The sequence below is a fragment of the Mastacembelus armatus genome, chromosome 10 (assembly GCF_900324485.2).
Source record: "Mastacembelus armatus chromosome 10, fMasArm1.2, whole genome shotgun sequence".
NCBI classification, from domain to species: domain Eukaryota; kingdom Metazoa; phylum Chordata; class Actinopteri; order Synbranchiformes; family Mastacembelidae; genus Mastacembelus; species Mastacembelus armatus.
This window is the reverse complement of record NC_046642.1, coordinates 19,846,120-19,865,791: the sequence shown is the minus strand read 5'-3', so window position 1 is coordinate 19,865,791 and position 19,672 is coordinate 19,846,120. Positions and strand designations below refer to the sequence as shown.

The following is a 19,672-nucleotide window of genomic DNA, read 5'->3' as shown; positions in this document are numbered from 1 at the left end:
GTCTGAGAAATGTGATTAAGTCTTTGTGTTGTTTTTGCTGAGTTAATTGATTCATTCAATAAGTTGACAAGTGATATTTAATGAAAAGTTGTAGGTAATATTTTATGTTTTGTTTCAAAGGCTTAGGAAATTATTTCAGTTGTATGGTAAATCTGGTTTCACAAAGTAGATTTTGGTCCTGTTGATTAACATGATTGGAAATGATCAGTTAACAGCTAAAGATAAAATAGTGCAGAAAAGACAAACCTTTTTAAAAATGGTATGCTGAAGAACTATTGTACCTCTGCATGGAAAAAGGTAAATAGCTTGGAGAGTATTTTAGGGTACAGAACATCACTTAAAGGGTAGAAATACACATGAAAACAGCTACCATCCTACACATGGTTTATTTTTTTTGTTTTGTTTAAAAAAAGTTTGTTCATAAAACTTTCCATGTTGTATATGTATTCAACAGTTTTACAAAATTTCAAACATTTCTTTCAAAATAGTTCTTATACTCTGAAATAAACAAATTCACAAAAATAATCTATATTCCCTATGAACATTTAAAAGTAGTGTACATCTGTGATTAAAAACAAGGAGAACAAAAGAGTGCTAACGCTGGTTTATGTAAAAAGCAGCAGAGGATACATCACCAGCTGTTAAAGTTCAACAGCGGGTGACTGTCGACTGAGCCTGGACAGATGCAGAATTTCCTCAGAATAAAGTGAAAACATTCTGGGATTCAGTGGGGTGTTTGTGGTGCTGTGGAGAAAGATTTACATGTGTGTTTGTGTTAAGGGATGGCAAGGGGAGGTAAACTCTCTAACAGATACCAACAGTTAATGACCCCATCTTCTGCTACGATACTGGCAGGTCAGAGAAGCTTGATGGACACGTAAAGCCTGTTTCCTGTGTCCATCATGTTCCCCAGTAATGTATAAGAGTAGTGTTTCTAAACACATACATCTGTGCAGTCCTGCTGTTCATCAGTTGCAGTTTACATTTGTTCCCAGGGACATGTCCCTAAAAATGTCAAATTAGGAACAAAATTATTCTAACATGGTTAGGATTGAGAAACCATCTTATCTTTCAGTGGCTTCTCAGTTGAATTTCCAGAAGGTTCACAATAAATATAGCAACTAGAACAACTAATTTCACTTTTATCCATGTCACCCAAACCTAATGTTAATTCCTATCAGTATTAGCTGATGGGAACGGGAACATATTACTATCAATTTGGGCAAAAAACATACTGTACATCAGTGCATTCTTTGTGCAGATATAACACTAAAAATATGAGGTGTACCTGGGTGGAAGAGATCTCTCCTGTAAGTCATACATCTATATTTAGACAGAAAAGGGTTGCAGTCTTACCAACACTTTTCAGACCAGCTGAACTACACTACATTTTTAAAGAATAACAATAACAGCAATAATCCTATCTCTTTCTCTGCTGTTTAAGGATCTGTTGGCTTATTGTATGTAAGAGTGAGTGAGTGTGTGTGTGTGTGTGTGTGTGTATGTGTCTGCTGAACAAAGTGCAGATACAGACAAAAACCATAACAATGTTAAGGCATCTGTCAAAATCAAAAGGATTATACTTAAAGTCTCTTTATTTATCAGTGGATCTGTCCTGAGGGCCCCTTCTCCAGCGAAGCCGCTCACCCTCTGCCACTAACAGGATGTGATGTAACAGCACAGGGACAGTAGCTGTCAGTGCATTTGTCCCAGCAAGGATGTCTCTGATGGTGGTGATATCAAGCAGTCAATATAATCTACCTCAATAACCAAGCAAAGATGCTTCATCACTATCTGCCGTGATCATTGGGAACCTGTGATGATATCGCATGCTTCTCCTCCAACTCAGTGAGGGCGGTCTCCAGCTGCTGGATCAGTACTCGCTTCTTGAACCTGGTGCAGGTGCAAAAGAAATTAGAAAGAAGGGGAGAAATAAGTGGGCTGTAGTAATTATTCTGTATGTTCAACAAGTCAAGGGAACAAGCTTCAAGTCAAGAAATTCATGTGGGTGCCACACTTTTATTTAAGGCTATAAAAATAATCACAGTGTGGTTATGAGTCATTGTTGCAGTGCTGCAATGTTTCAAAGAAACAAAATCTGCTGCATAACATGGCTCCAGTGACACAGGTCTGAATGACACATTGCTGGGTTTTGTGTCAGCGACAAGATGATTGTGATCCTTTACGAAAACTCAAAACTCACCCATTTAATAATGTACTGACAAAAGTAACAATAAGTCTGGTTCTTACCTGACAGCCTCTTTGATAGCATGTTGGATGAAGTACCTTTGAACATTAACCGGTCCTTTCACTTGCTGAAGCAGTCTGAGTATTGCCTCATAGTCTGAGAAAACACAAAGACATATAGATGATGATGTTCAGCTGATTCCAATATAACAGCTACCAGCAGTTTAGCAGATTAAAATAAAACAGAATATATCACAATAAACAACACACTGGATCTCACTCACTTTGTCCAGGTTTGCGAACCTCCTTAATGACCCGTGTCCGCAGCTCTGCTTGGCTGCCATCTAGCGGGGCTATAAATATAGTCTCAGGCGCTGCAGGCTCAGGTTCAGTGTCCTCTAGCTGGCTCTGCGGACTCAGCCGATCACAGGTGTGTTTCTCCTCGAGCGGCTGCTCGTCCAGACGATCTTCCACTAGTCTCTCCTCTGTCATGCTGACGTCCTCTCCTGGATCCACTGCTCCCAACCTGGCCTTCTCCTCCAGGCTCAGTGGAGATGGGTTTCCCAATACAGGGTCCATCTCGGTGGGCCAGATCTCCCCCAAGTCAGCCCCAAGAACTCCATCACCGTTACTCTCAGTGAACACCATGCTGTTGCCATCCACTTCTGGTGCAGTAACAGATTTACTTCAAACTACTAATCAGCACCATTACTGCAATAATGCACAGTCAGTTGTACTTACTGTACAGTTACCTTTGTGTTGTGGGATCGGTTTGATGAGGTTTTGCTGTCCTTGAACTCCTCCTGGATTCTTTCCCACCACCATGTGATTGGTATTCCCTGGTGGAGTCTGTGGCCGCCGCAGTAATGGGGACATACTCCGCCGTCTTTTCATAGTAGCACTCGAGTTGGCATCATTGGAGTTTCCTCTTTTCTTGTTTTGAGGGCCCGCTACAAACTCATCTGCCTCATCAATCATCATCCCCTGAGAAGAACATTTTATAAAATATAACATGAAAAGATAAAGGTCTAAACATTAATGAAGAACTTTTAAAACATGCTTTGTATTTGTATTTGTAAGGATTTTATTCATTTTATTTTTACCTTCTTATCCTGCTTGAAAGGATTCCCGAATGTATGCAGGCGTTTAGGTTGGTCTGGGTCAATCTCTCTCAGAGGTGACGGCATCATTTTTAGGTACTCCTGATAGTTTCCCATCTGAGCCACTGGGATGCTGTGCAGATAGTCTAACAACCATAATACATTTTATTAGTATTAATAAAATACTGAAAGAGGTGTTCAGGATGTGCCATAGATGTGGTATCATTCAGATAGATTAAATTCCTCCAGGCATTCATATTCTAAAGCATTCTTGATGAAATCGCTGATTACAAATGTTGTCGTCGTCAATGCTTGACATTAAGCTTAATGTCAACTGACATTAAGCTTTAAGAATAATGTACCTTCGTCCTGCCCTCGGATCAGTTTCTGAGATGTGCGCAGCAAATTGGAGCGCATTCGGGTGAGCTGATCCAGAAGGTTCCGTCTTGGTATGTCATAAGCATTTCGATAAGCTTGAGGTTTTACATCCTGTAAACACATCAGTATATCAAGTTGAACCCTTCAAACACTGTAGCTGCCTTGGATTTTCTATACTTTTCCCACCCACACTTTTCACAAATGTCCTTGGTGTCCGAAACCTACTTTGTGGAGCAGGGCGATCTGGAAGCCAGCAAACTCTTTGAAGTTGATGTCGACAGGACGAAGAGGCCCCTCCCCGGTGATTCCCTGCAGCAACTGCCTAAAGTCTCGCCGGTGGGCCAAAGACAGAGAGCTGGAGTGGTTCTTCACCTTTATGCCAGTTTCCTGGGGAGCCTTCTTCCCAACGGACACGATTAAGCGGTCTGATTCAATCTTTGCCTTCATTCCAACAAAACAAGGGGGAAAAAAACACACCACATTATAATGCTGGTTCAGAATTCAGATGATAGTGACTGAAATTTTTGTAAGGGAATATTAGTAAGAAACATTAGATTGGTTTTAAATTTCTCTTGGCAGTTGGAACAATTTTCAACATCCATTACAGTGGCTCTGTTTAGAGTAAAGACACAGACGTTATTATATCAGTCCAAATTTAAAGGCTCAGAATATAAGAAAAATGTGTGTTTATGTATTCAGTAAAACTTTTTACAGAGTTAGAAGAAGAAGGCGAACAGCAAGAAAAACAACAAGAAGAAAATTTCCCTAAAAAAATCCCAAATGAAGCTCTCATGCTCGTACCGTGAAAACAGATCAACACAGTGGCTTTGTATCACAGCTTAGAGTTTTTGCATGACTGCTATATAATGCAAGGAGTGCATACCTGCTGGCTGAGCTTCTTTAGATATGAGATGACACTGTAACTCAGGCCGCAGTCCATGGTGTCTGCGATAAGATTTGGCGCACCCATCATCCTCAATGCCTTTTTTAAGGGCTATTGGAAAATATCAGGAGAAAACTGTGGATGTTAGTTACATGGAACAATAACATCAATCTATGTACAGAATATCTAATAAAGCAAAACTATACATGACACAGCATTGGTTTACCAAGAGGTAGTATGGAGGCATTGTCTTCAGGTACATCTCAAAGGCCTGTCGCCACTTGAGGTTTGGTTTTAGTTTGTGCACTTTAAACAAATCATCTAAAAAGGAGAAAAAAAGAAGAGTGGGAAATCTGGGAAAACCCTTTTAGCATTCAGCATCAGTGACCAGTCAGTCAGCCATCCACCTGCAGCTCCTCCTGCTGCTGTAAGACCTGACCCTTTTATACACATCAATATTCAGGTGGTAGGTCTAATGCAAGCATCAAAACACACACTACAATACACTAACATTTGCCCTTCTAAATACCTGAATACCCCAAAATATGTATTTGTTTTGTAAAATCATTTAAGATGAATTGTTTAGAATGTTGCTCTTTTAAAATCTCTTAGATTTGTGATTGTGTTTATAGTTAAATAAAAAAGGCTGGGGAAAACAGATTGCAGATGATGAAGTGGCCCAGAAAAGGAAACTTTTTAAATTTCATCAGCTCAGTCCTATTGACCCAGATGTTTTGAGGCCACCTTAGAAAAAAGGTTTGGTCTTATCTTACCAAGGAGTGGGAGAAGGACTGGGTAGTTATAAGGCATGACAAACAGGTTGACACAGGTGAGAGTAGTGCTGGCTTTAAGGTAGCCAAATGGATGGCCCAAGTCATTTTGTTTCCCACTGCTACTAACAAACACCTGAGGACAACAAGGAAAATTATAAAGTCAAATAATGTTTGGGTTTTGAAAATTTCAGAAGACCTTTGTAAATCTTTTCTGATTCTAACTGATTCATTATTAATTTAAAGCTCCTGATAGTTGTAAAGTTATTTTCAATAAAGCTCATTATTTTAGAAAACTCCCAGAGGTAACAGCAATGATAGTGGAAACAAGAGCTGAGAGGTGTGTGAATATCTACCCTACCTGCCAGCACATGTGTGGAGACTTCCTTTCCAGAATGTACTGGGTGAGTGGAGATGGCTCCAGTTCATACTTGTCAAAGGGAAGCTTATCAATCACCATGGGCTCACAGTCCACACAAGAGAAACGCACCACAGGATGAGCAGTGCGAGGCGGCTGAGAACAAAATACAGAGATAGGTGAAGAAACAGATAGACACATGATGTTTTTGCAAGAGCAATGTCAAAACAAAACAAAAGACTTATGGGTAGGCTAATCAAAATGACAGAGTGAGATTGCAGCGTCGTAAACTTAATTAGATTGGCTCTACATCAAAGTTGCCTGATGTAAGAGACTGCTAATAAAAGACAGACACATAAGAGAAATGAAGTCAAAGAGTAAGTTTGTGTGTAAATATGTGTGTGCACTGTGGGAGGTAACATGCACAATGACAGATTAGGTGAGATCAGACTCAAAAAGCTACTTGGATGAGTAGTGAAATGTTTCGCCCTAACAAGAAAGATGTCCAGTTGACATGACTCAGTGTCCAGATTCAGCTGAGACAGTTTTAGGTCTGTCTTGGCTCACCAGTGTAGGGGAGTTTTGGTCTGGCCAGAAGGACTCAGGTATGGGCCAATGTCCAACTGGTACCCCAGTCTTTGGGTTTGGACGCACATAGATGAGTTTGTGGCAACTGTGCCACAGCTGCGGGCTGAAGGATGACATTGAACGACTTGACTCCACAGAGTTTTCTGTAAAACAAAAAATGCACAAAAGAAAGATAATTCCTCATTTACTTCACAAATTCTCTCCTCACATCCTCATTTGTCTCAGTGCTCTTGTTATTACCACTGCATCCCTTATGCACTTTTTTAACCCAACCTTTACTTTACAGGCAAAATCCCCTGAATATGCAGAACTTCTCGGGTGCTTCCGCTGCATAAAGAGGTGACACTAAAGAGCCAGGAAAAGGTGATAAGAAAACAGCAGCTAATAAACACCAGGTGTGCCAGCTTGCGTGCCCCATTTAAAACTGAAGTTGTTTGGATAACGTTGTCAGCTAATGTTTGCCAATGGTGTTCAATCTCACATGCTGTTTTACTGGTGCACCTGATCAAGTCTACTGGCACACCTGGTATGTATTAGCTGTTGTTTCCTTGTCGCCTTTGCCTGCTCCTGACATTCTTTGTAAAAAATAAATAAAGAAATAAATAAACAAAAAAAGAAACACACAGAAGCTTGAGAATACTGCTGCCATTCCTCTGTTCTTATTTTGGAGTAATTTTATTCTTAACTTACTATACTCATATCGTTATCTACATGTCAGAGCCAGAAAATGCAGTCAGTTCTCCTTTCAGCTGAAATGTAGTGATTCAAAAGAAGATTCTCTTCTGCTTTCACCTGTTTTACTGCTCACAGTATTTTGTTACCATTACAGTAATGCGTTACTTTTTGCTGTAACATAGTAATATAAGATTACTAATCAAATACTGATAATACAGTTTCAGTAATGCACGTTACAACACATTTTAACCCAAAATTAAGTGGTGTTCATTGGGTAAAATAGTTTGTGCATTTCGGTTGAGATGACTGCAGAGATGGATTCTACATTTGAGAGATGAGTGTGAGGGAAATTTACACCTTGACAGACATCATGTCTGTCAACTCCCTGTGTGAATGTAACAGACAGTATGTCTTCTGCCTCCCCTGTGTGACCTGTGTGTATTCAACAAAGACTATTTCATTAGGAAGCAGACGAAAAGTCATAGACACGCTAATCATATTACCTATGTTGCCATGCCGGTATGATTTACATGTAAGTGACTGATGTGTAAATTAATACTGCTTAACAGATTTAAAAGTTGATCATTTTCTGTGTTCGGGGTCAGTCGGTATTGACCTATTCTGCAGATCGTATGTTCTGCTGTGACTCTGCTGCTTTGCCTATTAAACTTGCCATCCTATAACCTGAGATTTGCCTCCTAGTGCTTTTTGCCACGACAATGAACATACTCCCATTATTTTCAGTTTGTCATTCAAAAGAAGAAGAATGTGATAGAAAGTGTAATCTATGTTCTATGCTCTACATAAATATCACGACCTCCACTGGACGTATAAGAGATAAATAAACTGCATTTTAGCATTTTAAAATACCTGGTCATCCTTCTGTGATTATTTTGGTGAAAATAACTCAAAAGTAACACAAAAGCAGTGTAATGCATTACAATTCAGAGACAGTAATATTGTAATGTAACTAATTACTTTCAAATTACAGTAACAAGTGATATTTACATTTCCAAAGTAACTTGACCGACACTGTTAACTGCATGAAAGGTGCTGGGTTACTGTGCTTAGAAAGTCATTAAAAGAGAAATCTTTTACATTAGAGTCATGTTTTATGTGTTTGACTATGTGCTTGACAAAACATTTTGTGTACAGGAAACAGAAATGGTTGTTAACTTGTGTACATTCAGTGTGCATCGCCGAAAAACTCACCTTCTCCAACGAGAGGTGGGTCTGGCCCTGTCTTCTCAAAATTAATGACAACACCACTTTGAACCTTTTGAACCAGAGATTCCAGACACTGGTTCAGCATCCTCTGTGTTCGCACGCAGTATGATCGCCCTAGGAGGAACAATCAGGATGCAGAATAATCAGATATAATAGAATGAGTGCTGCCAAAAAAAGTACAGACATAACAATGAATGAATAGAGGAGCCACAATGGGGCGCAGAAGTAAAAGAAAATGCTGAACCTCCAGTGACTTCACACATCTGAGTGATAGCAGACTCATCTGTGGGGACACTACCAAGCTGCTCGTTGTTTGGTGCCACTGCTCCTGGCAGCCTCAGCACTAGCGCAAATAGACGCTGGTCCCATCGAAAGGGCTCTTTGGTCAGTTCACTGCCTGCCAAAGGAGAGTTCAGAGGCAGGTGCAACTAGACAACAGATATGGGTAAAGAAAGGCAAAGATAACAGGAGAGAAGGGAAAACATGTGAAGACACCCTGAAGAAATGTAAATAAAAAAATATGGTTTGTGTTATTACACAGCTTAAAACGGTTACATAAACCTTGTAAATAGCTGATGGTATCAGTGATGCAGTACACAGCGGCACTAATGCATTTTTATATTCTCACCTCATCTGGCACCCCGGTGCTGTGTGTAAGCTTGTTCCCATCAGTGATAGTGATGATCACAGATGGCTCGAGGAAGAAGGGGTTACGGCCCTGAGAGTGAAACAATAACATTCTGCAATTAAGTCCATGTTCAGGCAAACAGTGACCTCCATTCTCACTAGTATGCCTTCCTTTCTTTATGCTCGAGATCAAAAACACTGTTCTGAGCTCTATGTCTCGAAAAAGTCTCCTTCAAAAATAACATGTATTTGGTCTCTCTGGCTTATAATACTGGCATATTGTTTAAGCAGAGGTCATTTCAAACACAGTAATTATTATGTTAATAGCATCCTACTTATGATGACCCATTGGATACTATTATGAATAGTGCACTGCAGCTTGTAATCTTTGCTTTGTCAGAATGCATCAAGTTGCAGACTGTCCTTGTGTTACTCATTAAGGACTGATGGTTCTGTGCTGTAGGGGTCAGTTTTGTTACTGTCATAATCAAATCCTTCATTGAATCAAGGATATTTTACTCACAGCATATGTGTGTAAACCTTGTTTTATATTCTAACTGGTACACTGGTGCAACTTAAAGCATAAAGCTGTAAATTACCTTGCTTGCTGACAATTCAACCCACTTTTATGACTTTAATCTTTTCTTTGATTAACCTGACAAATTTCTATGTCTTGAATTTTAGTTCTAGCACCTATGACTTTAAATGTTGAATATACCAAAATAACCAGATTTTATCTTTTTTTTTTTTGTAAATGGAAGATAAGACTGGGTTTGCAGTTGACTCACAACTGGGAAGGGATCTGTCCCAACCAACAGTATATCTGTGATGCACAGCACAAATTACATCATTACATCCTGTCTAAGTAAAAGTGAACACCAAGTGATAGAAATTTAGAAACTGTCAATAACTATGATCTAGAATACCCATTACTATTTTCTGTACAAGGAAAGCACTACTGAATGACCTTTAAAACCTGACTGGTCAGTGACTGTCTATATACCGGATTTCATGTTTTCACTCACAATTAATTAGCTTATTAAATGCTTGATCAAGAAAAAATAAAACTGTGAAAGGATTTTGTCACAATCCCAAAACATCCAGTTTATTGTCATGTAAGACAAAATAAAGGGGAAAATCCACAATATTGTGGAATTAGAAACTATTTGGTATACTCATTTGAAAAATTACAATCTTGTGGCTAACTGATTTTTGAAATAGTGACGTTCTTCTTTTGATAATCTAGTAATTGATACTCATTTCAGCTCTAATTAAGACAAAAGAAAAGTTGAAAGTACTATGCACAAAGTACAGCATAACTAGATGTTTGGTGTCAAATACCTGTCCATAGTTGTCAATGCCTGAGACAAGACGGTTGAGGTTAAGTAGGTCAAAGGAAGTGCGAAGAGCATGACCTAATGTAGTGAGCCCAGATGCCTGCAGGTTCTTCAGCTCACACATAAAGGTGGCATGGTTTTCCTTCCAGCCAGCCTGAAATAAACAGTGTGTGATGAATGCAATGCACAGCAAACTGCCATGCAACACAGAAACAGGAGAGGCCTGAAGTTACACGGTGCATTCTGAATGTCCATAAACCAAAATAGATCCACACCCACAGACACCAATACTGTATAATTACACAGAAAAACAGAATGAGTTTTGTTCTCTGACAACCACAAACTGATTCATGTCAAGCATAAGACTGACATAGCTGGCAAGAGGAGTTAAAAATCTTAGCAACCCATTGATTCTGTGCAACATGACACAATAGTAACCATAAAATGAGATCAGGTTATGTCAAGCTCTGGAAATAGAAGATAATATTGTGGAAATTAATCTCCACATGTGAGTTGGGCGGTGCTGTTTAAGAAAGAGTCTAATTTCATACACGACAAGCGTCAAAAATACCCCTTCCATTGCTTCCTTGTCCTCTGTGATGGAGATACATTCCCATAGGAATGTATGTGAGTGTGCAACTGGTCTTGGACTTTTCTACGCTGGGTAAATTACCTTACTGCTGTAGCTTCACACTTAATCTAAGAGTGACCTGCAAACTTATCACTTCCTTTATTGGGAGAAGGGAGGGCAGAGGCTTAAGACAGAGAGATGGAGGGTATAAGAAAAAAAAAAGCTTCCCAAAATCCCACCATCAATGCGTATGCCCTGAATCTTACCAATGAGTAGATTTTTGGATTATCATTGAGATAACATTCCAAAATCATGATTTAAGTGAAATTTCTAAGAAAGAGCAGTGTTACACAAATGGTGCTAGATAAAGATTATATAGTGATACAAGTAGTGTTGTTCAGTTAAAGAAAAAATGAATGTGGAAACACATTCACTGGGGTAGTAACAAACTAATAACCCAGACATATACTCTCATTTAAGACAGCAGAAATGTAATGCTTTTCTTGCATTCAATATTTCAAACTACAGAATATTTCCATTTTCTTCCTGCCCAACCTCCTTTCTCTACTTATGCGTCAGCAATTTATTGCCTCTGTAACTATGCAATCACAGTTGCCCCATTCAGTATAACCTTTTCCTTTCATCATAATCCTCTGTACACAAAGCAGACTGAAACAACAAAGCAGAAGGCAATGAAGACAAAGGAAGGAAGAGCAGGAGGAAGCTGAGCTGAGGACAGAGTTTAAGTATAACAATATCTATGACAAAATAATGGTTTTAGTGCTGGGGTAATGAGTTGAAAATAGTCCTTGCTTGTTTTAATATGAAGGTCAATAAAGAGGCAGATATAACCTCTGTTAATTTGAGACTTGCACAGCTACGACCATTACACTGTACATTAATTGAAAATGATTATTCAAATTCATGTTTTATAGCAATCCTTAAATAGCACGTGAACCTTTGTAGTGTGGAAAGCACACTGTCAGGACAGTATATGTTTATTTAAAATTCCATTTTAAGAAGGAAATTATTACTCTTTAAAATAGCTGTTTATATATCAAAAGTAAAGGCTAACACAAAAAGGATTTCATTTTCAATTTAAGTATATTCAAACTTGTAAGTAGCATTAGAAATGATTAATAACAGAATAATAAAACATGCAACTATTACATAAACAGTAAGCGGCATGTTTTATTTACCACAGAATACGAAAAGCAGATTTTTTTTTATGCATTTCCTGTAGTTGTGCTCTCAAGCACATGTTATTTAGACATTTTTCTATTTTCTTTGTTGTTTGTATGATAACTACAGATATGTTCCTAATCCCTGAGTTTGTAAATGAATAGGGTAAATACTGCCCACTATTATCACATAGTAATATATTTAATTATTATTAGATGGATGTCAGTGTTGTCTCTTTTGGTCTGGGGCTCTTCCAAAAGCTGCAGCTGATAGATTGCTGCATTAAAACACACTGAAACTGAACTTTCAAGAGTATTGTGAACTATATGCTTAATTAGTTATTGCAAGCACCTTTAGGCTTGCCCTATACTTTGCAACAAATGACTGTATCTATATTCTGAACCGCTAACTTGCAACATAATCTTAATATAATTGCTTTCAGGTTCTGGCTAATGTTGTCATGAGGCATGCAAACAAAAATAAACTATTCCATCTATTTTTGAACATTTATGGCATGTGACAGAATTTGTAAGTATGCTTGGCATATTGTGTTAAGACTAGTATAGTGTAATTTGTAGAGTATAGCAAGCCAAAAGATTTCTAATACAAACCAGCCACTGAAGCACATTAAGGACTTCAGGGGTTCATGTGGGTACTAGGGACTGTATTTTATTGGGCTTGAAAAGCTCTGAGAGAGGTGTATGCCAGGCCATAAAACAAGTCAATAGATTTGTGCTGAGGATAGCTTTACTGACATGAAACCCCTAAAATGACTGCACTGGTTCACGGGTCACATGTTTGTTTGTTGTTTTTTTTTTGTTTGTTTTTTGCATGGGTGTGTGACTCAAAGCTTGAGTGTATGTAGACTAACAGTAAGGCCCATTGTTTCGGCATGATAAATAATTATATCAATAATCATATTTTTTCTAGCGAACTCCCATAAAAAAATCTCATGATGAAAAGGGTTTATTAACATTCAGCCCAGATTGACCAATGGTAAGGCGTGGATGATGCAAGGGGCGGGCTAGAAGATGATTGGCGAACTTCTTGACCAATCTAAACATTGTGTTGTCAAAAAAGCGCGACGTCATAGCAGATAATAAATCTCTCCGCCTCCATCTCAACGCCCGAGACTTTTCTCAACACAAAAGCAAAATGTCCGCTGGATGTTCGGAGGCTGTGCAGCTCCGGGTTTGCGGGTATTTGGAGCAAAAAAATGCCGTTTTTCGCCACCGGGAAGCCGCCCAACACTGACTACAAACCAGAAGGACAATAAAGTCTCACTGACAGAAAAATACGTTCGACTTGTGAAATGTAAAAATTGTATCAGTTGCTAATTACCTTCACTCCGTATGGTGGATCATCGAATGTAACTAGCATGTACCTGTCGCCTCTACTAGCCGGGTCTCGGGCACGCAGCTGTCAAAAAAAAAGAAAACCAAAACAACATATATTAATTTCGACCGCTCTTGTCCAAGGAACCCTATGCTCACCAAAGGTGCACACTTGCTGAGAAAAGTCGGGGTAAAATCATTCTTTACCTTCATAAAGACCTCAACCGCGCCTTTAGCAACGTCCAGATACGTCGTACCCAAATAAGTGCGCTGATTCATAGAGGCGGACGTGTCTAAGAGGAAAAGTAAAATAGGCATTTTAAATGTCAAGCCGCGGTTGTATGCTTTTCTAAAATAACTGTTATCCACATATGACCTATCATGCGGCCAAACACTTCACACATGTGTGCATATATTTGTTATAATAAGCCCCCCCCCCCCTCCAGAAGAGGGCCGTTGCCTCTGCCCTCTCTCTATCTGCCTTTCTAGAGCTCTGTCTCGGCTCGCGCTGTTCAACTTCTGCTCCTAACCGAATGGAACGCCCCGCTCCTTCCACTACGACGCTATTGGCTGAGCTACATTCCACTGACCACGCCCTCTTCGACACAACTATATAATGAGGTCGAGATGGCTCTTGCATACGGCACATCCGCCTACTTTTGTATTTGTGTGTACTGAACGGGCGAAGTATGGTCTGGCTCTGGCGTGCATATGTGTATATGTAATCGATAAAGTCACCCATCTGCCTGAATAGACACAACCGATAGTTGTAGCTCTGTAGCTGTGCAAATAATCATAGACTTCACCCCCCCCCCCAAACACAAACACACAAATATGTGTTTGTCCTCTTTGTCAGGATACTCGTTGATATAACGCATCCCCTTTACACTTATTCCTAACCTTAATAATCAAAACAGTACATGCATAATCCAAACACTTACGCTGACCTAAAACTAATTCTAACCAGAAACCTAAAACATCCCTGAGAAACTGTCAGAAAGGGAAAATCGGTAAAAATGTCCTCATTTCTACGGTAGATAGGTCCTCATAATGTATAGCCATACAAGAAGCCTACACATGCGTCTTGAGTCTCTCTGCTGCCACTCGCTGCGTTGATGGCGCCCCAGAACATCTAGCATTCTGACTCCCAAAGACAACATAACAAAAACATGTGCATCTTATGGCATAATCAGTAAGCCAAAATGTTAATGTCGCACATTGTTTACGTCAATGAATCAAAGTCATAATTATGATAGATGCATTTGATCTTTCCTGGACAAATTTGTCTGCTTACAGTTAAAGACGTCATATTGCATTGTATATATCAAAATTCCTGTAATTGAATTTGTTTTTTCAAAAACGGGTTGGTTAAACAACAATGTGCAGGGGTGGAGGACAGAAAACATCCAGAGCAAAGTAGGTAAATTTTGACTTACTTTGTGATATTAACATGATTATTTAGCAATTGAAATTAAGTATCTCAAAACATTCCGAAAATATAACTGCTCATAATGAAGTGTTTCCCGACAGGGCGGTATAAAGTTAAAACAAACATTATTCTGCTTGGAACATCTTTACGTCCGCTCTGTTGACGTCCTGCACGTACTCTTTCGCCATCGCCATCCCAGCATGCACCGCGGGGTCTGCAGTATATTATTGACAAAGAAAAGAGGTTGGAGAGAAACAACAGCAGGGTGGGTTCACAACTCACAGACCCTGGCGATTGCCCTAATATTACACCAACCTGTGCCCTGACAACAAGGTAAAGCCTCACTTTCCATTTTTCCAAGAACAAAACAACGTGTTTTTTTAATGTTGGTAATGACACTGCGTGTATAATGTTAAGTAGCTATCAGCTACCATTTGGGGTTTTCCTAACCGGCTAAAGCTAGCCGCTTTAACAATAACGTTAGCCAACATTAGCGTTACACTACACCTAGGTTATATGTTATTACACTGTCAGAACAAGTACATATAAGACAGTTGTACTTAAAGATTAATACCGGGTATGATATGATACTTCTACACGACTCAGTTTTTATGTTTGTTATCAGCACATATACATAAAAAACAATTTCTTGTCTCTGCTTATATTGTCTCCCTCAATTACGCTGCAGTTTTAAAGCCGCTTACATGTTATGGCTTTAACATCTGGCAATATGAATTTGGCTAGTTGACCCAGCTAACCATTAAATAGTCCAACCAATACGCGACTTCACTATTTTTTTGTTACTAATAAAATTACGTTATCGTGATTTTAGGGGTAAAACAAAACGTGTTGCCATACTACGAGCTGGTCCTCGAGCTCGACCGTAACCATGTAAACACAGGGAGCCACGTGACCAGTCACATGGTGTCACTCGTTTTGTTGTTGAACTTATATTACTTTATTAAGTTTCATTTGATCAAGTTGGATTCCTCCTACGGCATAGTATATTTTTTATCTCTTACTAAGATTAAACACTGTACCCAGAAGCTGTACCCTATTAAAACGCTTCATACCATGTTAGCGCCCGCAATTAAACATGCATTTTTGGAAAATAGTACGGCAAAAATAGTACGATCCATCCATCCATTTTCTATACCGTCTTATTCCATAACCAGAGCCACAGGGATCTGCTGGAGCCTATCCCAGCTCTCTTTGGGTGGAAGTCAGGGGTACACCCTGGACAGGTCACCAGTCCATCACAGGGCTACTACGTACATATGAGTCAAATATATAACAAGAAATTAAAGAAATGCGAAATATATATGTGAGATAAATCAGCTTCACCATTGCAACGTTTCATTTTAAACTCCAAAAATATATACACTGGTATTGGCCTTAAAACTTACGTAACCCTGTTAAGTGGCATGTACAAGCTTCATTGTATTTGTCATATGCAAAATTTTAAGATGCAAAGTAACTAATAATAGTAGTGGTTTAAGTGGAATAACAAATGCAATATTTCCTTACAAAATGGAGTGAAGTAAAAACAGATGTCACAGAATGTAAATAAGTGGCATGACATCTCTTTGGTAAATGCATTTTGTTATTCATTATCTCACTCATTATCCTGTCTCTCTCTTCAGGGTTTCCTGACATGGCACTCAGGAGCTGAGAGTGGGAAGTGCCATTTCCACCTAAGGGAGTTTACACAGCTAGATTGTTGGTAGAGCAGGGTGGGGGGGCCCAGGCAGACGTGGACGGGGAAGGGGACGAGCTCAGCTGGAGCCAATGCAGCAGCAGCATCGACAGCCTGAGCTAGTGGAAGGAAGCCTTCCCGTGTTTGTGTTCCCCACTGAGCTCATCTTCTATGCGGATGAGCAGACGTCCCACAAGCAGGTGCTCACCCTCTACAACCCCTATGAGTTCGCCCTCAAGTTTAAAGGTAAGTAAGCAGCTTTATTTGGTGCTTAATGTATGCTGTTTTCTAACTATTACAAACTATTTGGATAATTTGTGTGTTTTTTCTTCTTTATCAGTGCTTTGCACAGCGCCAAATAAGTACACTGTGGTGGATGCCACAGGAGCTGTCAAGCCACAATGTTGTGTTGACATGTGAGTTTATTTTATGTGTAGAAATATTATTGTGAGGTTGGTGTTCCAGGCCAATTACTGCCCATATCTTTATTGTTTATTGCTTACTTTGCTAAATAGTAACTTGTAGGTTTGTTGGACAGTTTTGTTTGTATGTTGTTAGTGAGATGGTTGTTTATACAGCTGGCTCACCCACCTGGTCAGGTAAACAGTCAGTCGAACCTTCTGTGTCCCCACAGAGTAATCAGACACAGAGATGTGCGGGCATGCCATTATGGGGTGTATGACAAGTTCCGACTGCAGGTGTCAGAGCAGAGTCAGCGGAAAGCTCTAGGTCGCAAAGAGGTGACGGCCACTCTCCGTCCCTCAGCCTCACAGGAGCCGCCCAGCCCCCGGCCCCAAGATGAGGAACGCAGGATCAAAGAGCAGTTTGCAGATAGCGAGTTTTTCGAACAAACTGCGTTTCAGACAGGTAGGACAAAGGATTGTTGTGTGCTGTTACCACTAGATGGAGCCAAATGCTTATAAAAATTATCCTATGTCCAAATTACAGGACATAGTATGTTCGATTGGTTTTCATGGTCTATGAACACTTCCATCTAATCATCTTATTTAGAAAGCAATGTTTAGCACAGGCATACTATGACAATATTAATAATGGTCATAATTAACTCCTGTTTCAGACTTGATCTTGTCGCAAGATCAGTAGATAAATAATTTGTTCTTGCAGTCATTCTATCATTCTCCATATAATAAACACCATATCCTGAAAACATACCCTGTGAAAAGAGCACAACCAGCAATGAATCTGACCCATTAACATGTATTATCTGTGTATTCAAAGCCTGATGTACATGTCAGTAATCTGCCTCCTCTACTGTTGTTGAACAGTATGTGTTTCTTTGGAATCAATCCCACATACACCACCAAATAGTCTACAGAAATACAGATTTAATTCTGTTTTGAGTAATATGTGCTAAAATCGCTGTGTCCAGAATAGGTACTGCCTTTGTTCAAAATGAAAGTATATATTCTTGACTTTCTACGGATATGTTTTTAGTAGCAACCAACAGACTCAGGGGCTGAAAGCCACCGACAGCTGGGGAACACCTTGTTTTGTTTTGGTCTTTTTAAGGAATTTGTTTACATTACAATGTGTGTATAATGTGTGTGCCTGCAGAGAGCCGTCCTGTTGCTGGTGGACCCAGTCTGCTGACGGTGCTACTTGGGCTGGTATGTATGGCCGCCCTGATGCTCCCAACGCTGGGGGAACAAGAATCTACTGTGCCTGTCTACCTCCACTTAAGTGTTAACAAGAAACTCGTAGCTGCTTATGTTCTCGGTGAGTTAAAAACAAATCTCACTATGTTATGCAGTTGACTAAGACAAAATGATGTTGCTATGTCCATTAAAATCTTGTTTATTCTTAGTATGAGTTTGTGCTGGAATTTAGCTCCGTGTTGTTTCTTTTTGTATTTTAGGTCTGCTTACAATGGTCATCCTCCGCACATGAAGTGCTGTGGGCTGAAAGGAGGGGAGAAGATGATCTAAAGACAGAAGAAAACATTCTCACACCAGAAGCACTACTACACCTCAATGAGTAGAACTGACAGCAGAGAGATGTGGTACTAATTCAGTTCATTGCGTCTCCTGAACACATTTTAGAATACTTCGTTTTCAGATCTACACATTTGTGTTAATAGACACATTGACACAATACCGAACTGATGCAAACAGCAGAGACCACCGGTGTGAAGGTTAAAGCAGTGGTAGTGTGAGAGGAGCTTTCCCTGAACAGGGCCTGTGACGAAGCATTCAGTGTTTGTTTCCTATCTCTGTATTTCTATTGCCATTATGTAACAGGATATGGTTGAGTGTGAAGGAATCTACATGGAAACATGGCACGTGTATATAAAGCCATTCAAATTTTGTTATGGTTTTCACCTGTTACTTTTAGTACATATTGACATTGGCATTTTAGACTGAAGACTAAATGCAGTAATTTGCATGTGTGGAGACCTTATCTGAATGAATTTTTATTTTTCCAGCAGTATGAGTTTTACATGTCGCCAAAGGAAAATATTCTTTTGAAGACTATGTTTTTTTTTTTGCCGTACTATAATCAACGCTCATCAGATGTTTAATAAAGTCTCAATATGTCTAGTGTAATGCTCATAGATCAAATGAGGTTCTTTTCTGCATATACAGTTGGATCAGGAAGCCGTAGAGCACAGTAACAGGACAGTAAACCTCCGTTAGCTTTGCCACAATGGAAAATAATCCAGCAGTCTCCCTTGGGGGGGCTGAATATTATCAGGCTTAACAATTGAAAACATGATTTACCACTGCTCACATGCCATTTGGTTCCCGGGCAATAAATAAGGGATGACACTATCCTACTGTGGTTTTGGATGGAATACTGATATTTCAAATGTGGAAAAACATTTATCCTGGAATATATAAAAAAAAAAAAAAAAAAAAAAAAAAAACCTACCAAAATACAATAAATAATTTATTTTGTCCTGCTGTCTGTTATGATGGCATTCACAAAAGACAAGCATAGGCAAGGAGTTAGCCATCTTGGCAGACTGCAGACATACAGCATAGCATAAGATTATTTGTTAAACTCATACCCTGAACATGTGATGACTGAGCAAAGAAATCATCTTGGATAAAAAGATCTTGTTGACAGCAGGGCATTTGCTGCATCATTTGTATAAAGGAAGACAACATTCAGTAAATGAACTGCAACCACACTTTGCTTTAGATTAAAGGGCACGCTACCAAGAAATGATTTGCAATCACTTCCTATTGTACATACATATTAAAGGCTACACAGCCATAAAACAATGGGTTCAGACCTGTAAGTTACACAAGGTTATGGATACTGCAGCTGTCACAGCTGCAAACAAGGTATAACAAAAAAAAAAAAAAA

General features: G+C 39.3%; 2 protein-coding genes across 5 annotated transcripts; one reads left to right on the top strand and one right to left on the bottom strand.

The window, feature by feature from the left end:
- Positions 1 to 80: 80 nt before the first annotated feature.
- Positions 81 to 14,840, bottom strand: ints6l (integrator complex subunit 6 like). Of its 4 annotated transcripts, XM_026330845.2 has the most exons (19): positions 14,771 to 14,840; positions 13,425 to 13,510; positions 13,225 to 13,302; positions 10,135 to 10,284; positions 8,795 to 8,884; positions 8,411 to 8,594; positions 8,152 to 8,280; positions 6,244 to 6,407; positions 5,680 to 5,832; positions 5,322 to 5,454; positions 4,775 to 4,869; positions 4,549 to 4,659; positions 3,891 to 4,106; positions 3,650 to 3,776; positions 3,291 to 3,433; positions 2,940 to 3,171; positions 2,472 to 2,852; positions 2,251 to 2,344; positions 81 to 1,893 (listed from the first exon to the last, which is right to left on the bottom strand). In XM_026330845.2, exons 2-19 carry the CDS (start codon positions 13,494 to 13,496, stop codon positions 1,791 to 1,793), a joined length of 2,655 nt encoding a protein of 884 aa, XP_026186630.1. In that variant the 5' UTR covers positions 13,497 to 13,510; positions 14,771 to 14,840; the 3' UTR covers positions 81 to 1,790. The 4 variants fall into 4 exon arrangements, with proteins under 4 accessions (XP_026186630.1, XP_026186629.1, XP_026186628.1 ...); XM_026330844.2 differs by lacking the exon at positions 14,771 to 14,840 and having other exon boundaries at positions 2,472 to 2,849; positions 13,425 to 14,022; XM_026330843.2 differs by lacking the exon at positions 14,771 to 14,840 and having other exon boundaries at positions 13,425 to 14,019.
- A 7-nt stretch (positions 14,841 to 14,847) lies between these two features.
- Positions 14,848 to 19,657, top strand: mospd1 (motile sperm domain containing 1). The gene is made up of 6 exons (XM_026330848.2): positions 14,848 to 14,979; positions 16,290 to 16,588; positions 16,683 to 16,758; positions 16,977 to 17,209; positions 17,918 to 18,079; positions 18,219 to 19,657. The coding sequence occupies exons 2-6, from the start codon at positions 16,435 to 16,437 to the stop codon at positions 18,248 to 18,250; spliced, it is 657 nt and encodes a 218-aa protein (XP_026186633.1). The 5' UTR covers positions 14,848 to 14,979; positions 16,290 to 16,434; the 3' UTR covers positions 18,251 to 19,657.
- The last annotated feature ends 15 nt before the right edge of the window (positions 19,658 to 19,672 follow it).

Bases quoted from the DNA above. Each gene is read 5' to 3' on its own strand.
- ints6l (XM_026330843.2), bottom strand. From the start codon at position 13,535: ATGCCTATTTTACTTTTCCTCTTAGACACGTCCGCCTCTATGAATCAG. The intron at 8,281-8,410 runs GTTCAGCATTTT...TGTTCCTCCTAG, and splicing joins GATGTGTGAAGTCACTGGAG to GGCGATCATACTGCGTGCGA. The intron at 4,660-4,774 runs GTAAACCAATGC...ATTTTCCAATAG, and splicing joins TGCCTCCATACTACCTCTTG to CCCTTAAAAAAGGCATTGAG.
- mospd1 (XM_026330848.2), top strand. From the start codon at position 16,435: ATGCAGCAGCAGCATCGACAGCCTGAGCTAGTGGAAGGAAGCCTTCCC. The intron at 16,589-16,682 runs GTAAGTAAGCAG...CTTCTTTATCAG, and splicing joins GTTCGCCCTCAAGTTTAAAG to TGCTTTGCACAGCGCCAAAT. The intron at 18,080-18,218 runs GTGAGTTAAAAA...TTTGTATTTTAG, and splicing joins CGTAGCTGCTTATGTTCTCG to GTCTGCTTACAATGGTCATC.